The sequence below is a fragment of the Garra rufa genome, chromosome 10 (assembly GCF_049309525.1).
Source record: "Garra rufa chromosome 10, GarRuf1.0, whole genome shotgun sequence".
NCBI classification, from domain to species: Eukaryota; Metazoa; Chordata; class Actinopteri; order Cypriniformes; family Cyprinidae; genus Garra; species Garra rufa.
Window position 1 is genome coordinate 48,506,188 of NC_133370.1, and position 6,046 is coordinate 48,512,233.

Consider the following 6,046-nt stretch of genomic DNA (forward strand, 5'->3'; position numbering starts at 1 on the left):
GGACACAATTTCTGCAGACAGTGCATCAGTTTCTACTGGAATCAGTCGAGACTACAAGACTTTGACTGTCCTCAGTGCAGAAAGAGATCAAAAACACGTCCTGTTCTACAGATGCACAGAGCCTGTTTCACACCAGCAGCCCTGCGGCAAGAGGAAACTGGAGACCTGCAAAGAGTCAAAGTCAAGCATAAAATTGGCATGAAGAACAAGTACGAGAGTTTATTTGAGGGAATCAAACTCCAAGAGAATGAAACCCTCCTCAACAGGATCTACACACAGCTCTACATCATAGAGGGAGAGAGTGAAGGAGTAAATGAAGAACATGAGGTTTTACAGATGGAGAAAACAGCCAGAACACAACACTCACAAGACACTCCCATCTACTGCAATGACATCTTTAAAGCCTCACCTGAACCAGTATTTGGGGAGAAAGACAAACTTAAGATTGTTCTTACCAAAGGCATCGCTGGAATCGGAAAAACTGTCTCTGTGCAGAAGTTCATTCTGGACTGGGCAGAGGGAAACTCCAATCAGGATGTAGATTTTATGTTTGTGCTTCCATTTCGAGAGCTGAATTTGATTCGAGATAATCAGTACAGTCTTTTCAGACTTCTGCTGGATTTTTATCCCGAACTAAAAGATCTGGACTCTCAGATTTATGAGAAGTGCAAAATTGTGTTCATCTTTGATGGTCTGGATGAAAGCAGAATCACACTTATGTTTTCAGATGCTCAGAAAGTTTCTGATGTGACTGAGACTTCATCAGTCGGGGTCTTGATGTCAAACCTAATCACAGGAGAGCTGCTTCCCTCTGCTCTCATCTGGATCACTTCCAGACCAGCAGCGGCCAATCAGATCCCCTCAAATTACATCAACCGTGTGACGGAAATACAGGGATTCAATGAGCTTCAGAAGGAGGAATATTTCAGGAAGAGAATCAGTGATGAGAATCAAGCCAGCAGAATCATCTCACACATCAGAAGAGCAAGAAGCCTCCACATCATGTGCCACATCCCTGTCTTCTGCTGGATCTCATCCTCTGTGCTTCAAAAACTCCTGAAAGAAGATCTGAGTGTGGAAATCCCTCAAACTCTGACTGAAATGTACATTCACTTCCTGCTGATTCAGATCAACATGAGGAACCAGAAGTATGAAGAGAAAGATCTAGAGAAGCTCCTGCAGTCCAACAGAGAAGTGATTGTGAAGCTTGCTGAAGTGGCTTTCAAGCAGCTGATGAAGGGCAATGTGATGTTCTATGAGGAGGACCTGAGAGAGAGCAGCATAGACGTCAATGATGCCTCAGTGTATTCTGGGATTTGCACTGAAATCTTTAAGGAGGAATCTGTTATTCATCAGAGGAAAGTCTACAGCTTCATTCATCTGAGCATTCAAGAGTTTCTCGCTGCTTTCCACGTGTTTTACTGCTATTTACGCAGTACAACAGAGACCCTTAGGGTTTTTGATTCAATGCATAATCTGCATCAAGGAGCAATAGATAAATCCCTTGAGAGGGAGAATGGACAGCTGGATCTGTTCCTGCGGTTCCTGCTAGGCATCTCACTGGAATCCAATCAGAGACTTATACAGGATCTACTGACACACTCAGAGAACAGCTCAGATAGCATCAGGAGAACCTCAGAGTACATTAAAGAGAAGATCGAAGATGGACAAGGATTCTCTACTGAAAGGTCCATCAATCTGTTCCTCTGTCTGCTGGAAGTGAAAGATCAGACTCTATCCAGAGAGATTCAGGTGTTTGTAAAATCAGACAAACACTCACAGAAGAAGCTCTCTCCTGCTCACTGCTCAACAGTCGCCTACATGCTTCAGATGTCAGAGGAGGTGCTGGATGAGTTTGATCTGAAGAAATACAACACATCAGATGAGGGTAGAAGAAGACTGATACCAGCTGTTATCAACTGCACGAAAGCTTTGTGAGTATATTATCTTGCAAAAGAAAGCAATATTTTATTTACTCAGATGACTCAGATGTCTCAAAGAAATGAAATAATAAAAACTAATAGTCAACAGTCAAAAATATAGTTAGAAATATAATTAAGTGCATGCTATTTGAAATAAAGACATTTTAAACCTATGGCCCTAGGACATAACATTATGACTAACTGGACATCTGCATCATTTGCTCCTTGTTGTATAGACTCACTGGCTGCAATCTTACTGATCAATGCTGTGAGAGTTTATCATCAGCTATACAATCCTTGAACTCTGTCCTGAAAGAGCTGGACCTGACTAACAATGACCTGCAGGATTCTGGTGTGAAACTGCTCTCTGATGGACTGAAGAATCCAAACTGTCAGCTGGAAATACTGAGGTATTTATGTGGGGTATTTAACTGTTCTATGTACACTGTTTGTAATGGCTATAAATAAATAAGAAAAAGCTAGAAGTGTCTAGAAAAATCTTTTGTATGTTGAACTACTTTCCTATGCCATAGATTCGGGCTATTCTGTTACTAATTCAAAATATGTGTACAAGCCTTTATTACTAATTTGAAAAACTTATATAAGAATTGGTGATGATGGACTGAACTGTTTCTGAAAAGCTATTGGGAAAGTTTTCAGTTAGGGCGAAGTTATAGCGATTATTATGAGCTTAGTATAAAAACAATAATAACAAAAGTCTGTTGAAAGTCCTCTTTTAGATAACTTGGGTGTGCGCATTTGTTTGTCTATAGGTTGTCAGGCTGTATGGTTACAGAGGAAGGCTGTGGTTATTTGTCTTCAGCTCTGAGTTCAAACCCCTCACACCTGAGAGACCTGGATCTGAGCTACAATCATCCAGGACAACAAGGAGTCCAGTTGCTCAACGACAAACTGAACGATCCAAACTGCTCACTCCAGATACTCAAGTATGTGTTTTATATACTATTTCGTTTAATTTAAGCACTGATCTCTTTTCATCCAAGTATTTAAAAGTATAAAAAGTATTTGCATCATTTATGTGAGTTCCACAGTAGCAGGAGATGTTTACGGCTCAGTGTTGAGGAGTAACTAGGTAGGGTACAACAGGGCTAAAAGCACACCCTAAGAAAAAACATGTGCTTTTCCCTGTGCCCAAAGTGTATGATTGAAGAAAAATATATGTGTTTGCATTTAACATTTATGGAGAAACAGATTTTTTATGTAAAAAATTAATCATACAAGTCGTTTATTTTGTATAAAAATCTTATAAATGTATGAGGTGGCAAGGGGGCCTTTTACCACACACACTGGATAAAAGGCTCACTTACATGGGGTAAAAGGCACACAGTATTGATACAAATACTTTAGCTAAAATCATGTGTTTTAAATAATGTCTGAGTTAATACTTGTTCAAAACAATAACTTTAGCAAAGTTTGTACTATTTTCTGCTTATTTTGATAAATAAAATAATAAACACACTGTCATTAAAATATGTTAAAGTAAAACAGATTTTAAAATACAAAAAATCATTTTAAAATGTAAAACATTATAGGAGATCCGATTTAATATAGCAATTTACAGTAGTAACAGCAAATTATATTTTATTATATGATATGTTTAATAGCATGTTTTTAAATATGATGGTTTCATTCTAAACATGCTATTTATCTTTAATATGGACACCCAACATAATATAAGATATTTACCATTTGAATCTAACAATGTCATGTCAACAAATAGAAAAGTCAGCGTTCTATTACTTATCATGTTAATTATTGTGCCTTTTAGCCCAAACAGCAGGGGTGCTTTTTACCCCAAATACAATACTTCCACATATTCTTTGGTTATTTAAAAACTGTTGCATTAATTATTACAATAAACAAAACTGAAAATCATTAAGAAGACTATTAGTCTCAAGATATATTCAAGCCATCGTGTCAAGCATCAACCAAAATTGCACATGTACCTTGAAAAGTGAATGTTTTGGCAAGTTCTACAGCAACATCTCATTATTTAGAGGAAAATAATATCAAAGGTGCCTTTTACCCCGGGGCGCCTTTAGCCCCATTGTACTCTACATGTAACGCCATTAATTTTTGGTCATGGCAAACTCGTTTCATAAAATGTAAATCAGTGTTTTGTTAAGTAGCAAAATGTGACTTTTTATATTAATATGTGACATTTTATATCAATATGTGTGTGCTTATAGTGTGGATCATGGAGGAGATTTCAGGATTACAGCAGGACTACAAAAATGTAGGTCTATACACAAACGCAAACTCATATAAGAATTGTTTTATTTTGTTTTTATAAATGTTCTTAGCTTATTTTTCGCATTCTTGTGTTCAGATGCCTGTAGACTCACACTAGATCCAAACACAACAAACACTCATCTGATCCTGTCTGAGGGGAACAGAAAGGCAACATATGTGGAAGAGCAGCAGTCGTATCCTGACCACCCAGAGAGATTTGAACACCATCCTCAGGTTCTGTGTAGAGAGAGTCTGACTGGACGCTGTTACTGGGAGGCTGAATGGAGTGGGAGAGGGACAGAAATATCAATGACGTACAGAGATATCAGCAGGAAAGGAGGAAGTGACTGCAGGTTTGGATTCAATCAAAAGTCCTGGAATCTGAGCAGTTTTTATAACAGACTCACTGTCTGTCACAATAATGACAGCACTGAGATATCAACCCCTTCATCATCTAATCGAGTAGGTGTCTATCTGGACTGGTCTGCCGGTACTTTGTCTTTCTACAGCGTCTCTGACTCACTTACACACATACACACATTCAACTCCACGTTTACGGGACCCCTCTGTGCTGGGTTTGGGGTTTATTATGGTTCCCCAGTTTCTCTGTGTTAGACTGAACAACAGAGTTGGGTTACTTGGACTCAAGACTAAAGCCTTCTACATACTGCACGATTTCAGCAATCCTATCATTGCTGATCATACTGTGTGACATGGATCTAATAAACTTGGGTTCGACATGCATGTAAACTATACAATGATGACACCTATTGACTCGTAGGCTACGACGCATATTACTATAGAAGAATAAAACATCATTGGCATGTGCTAGTGGTAAACTAAAGCATAATGAATCACACTTTGGCAGTTGTAGTTTTTATGCATGCTGAAAAAAGTGAAAGCGGTGAAAGAAGAAGGAATATGAGCTTTAGGTAAACACTGCGTCGTGGCAGCAAACACACCTTGCGAAGATCAGGCTGAATTTCTGACACTGTCAGAAAATGATCATAGGCTATCTTTGGTCGCAAGACCATGACAACGGCCGTCTTTGAACCTCTCTCACTACTATGTAGGTGTCATGATCTGGGCTGTGGGTTTTCCCTCAGCCACCTGAGGTCGCTGTTTCCCTTTCCCTTGCACTGCACTTCCCTGATTGTTTACACCTGTCTTGTTGTCATTAGCACTCATCAAGCTCACACCTGTTCACAATCATATGGACTATAAGAACTCTCATTGCCCACTATTCATTCTGGCTGCATTGTCTTTGTGTGTGTTTCTCTGTGTTCCTGATCCTGGCTCCTAGACCGTGTTTCCTGTTTTGTTTATTTGATCTTGTATTCTAGTCGTGTTGTGCCGTGTTGGCCTTTTGTTTGTGTTTAGTTTGTTTATTTATATTAAGACTACCTTCCCTGCATTTGGACCCTGACCTCATTTCTGCCTGTGACAGAATGCAGCCAGCATAAATAGTGGGCAATGAGAGTTCTTATAGTCCATATGATTGTGAACAGGTGTGAGCTTGATGAGTGCTAATGACAACAAGACAGGTGTAAACAATCAGGGAAGTGCAGTGCAAGGGAAAGGGAAACAGCGACCTCAGGTGGCTGAGGGAAAACCCACAGCCCAGATCATGACAATAGGACCACAGATTAGAAGCCACGATCACAGAAATCGCCATGATTGTTTCACATTTGACATTTTGGATGCAACATAAAATTATGTTAAAAGCAATGTCTCCGACTCAAACTATCATACACCCGGCGCAATGCAATGCAAGGCATGACGTAAGTGTTTTTTGCTAGTTTCAGCCTGACACAGTTATCATTTTTACATCCAGCACTACGTTGTTTAAAAAGCAAATGCACTTGCACCCA

General features: G+C 39.3%; 1 protein-coding gene across 1 annotated transcript; it reads left to right on the top strand.

Moving 5' to 3' along the window:
* LOC141343677 (protein NLRC3-like) lies at positions 1–5,640 on the top strand. Its single transcript, XM_073848271.1, has 5 exons — positions 1–1,934; positions 2,159–2,332; positions 2,696–2,869; positions 4,133–4,179; positions 4,273–5,640. Exons 1-5 carry the CDS (start codon positions 112–114, stop codon positions 4,788–4,790), a joined length of 2,736 nt encoding a protein of 911 aa, XP_073704372.1. The 5' UTR covers positions 1–111; the 3' UTR covers positions 4,791–5,640.
* The last annotated feature ends 406 nt before the right edge of the window (positions 5,641–6,046 follow it).

What these genes read in the sequence shown, in the direction of transcription:
- LOC141343677 (XM_073848271.1), top strand. Translation starts at nt 112, where the DNA reads ATGCACAGAGCCTGTTTCACACCAGCAGCCCTGCGGCAAGAGGAAACT. An exon ending in TGCTCACTCCAGATACTCAA is followed by an intron (nt 2,870 to 4,132) that starts GTATGTGTTTTA and finishes GTGTGCTTATAG; the next exon opens with TGTGGATCATGGAGGAGATT. An exon ending in TACAGCAGGACTACAAAAAT is followed by an intron (nt 4,180 to 4,272) that starts GTAGGTCTATAC and finishes TCTTGTGTTCAG; the next exon opens with ATGCCTGTAGACTCACACTA.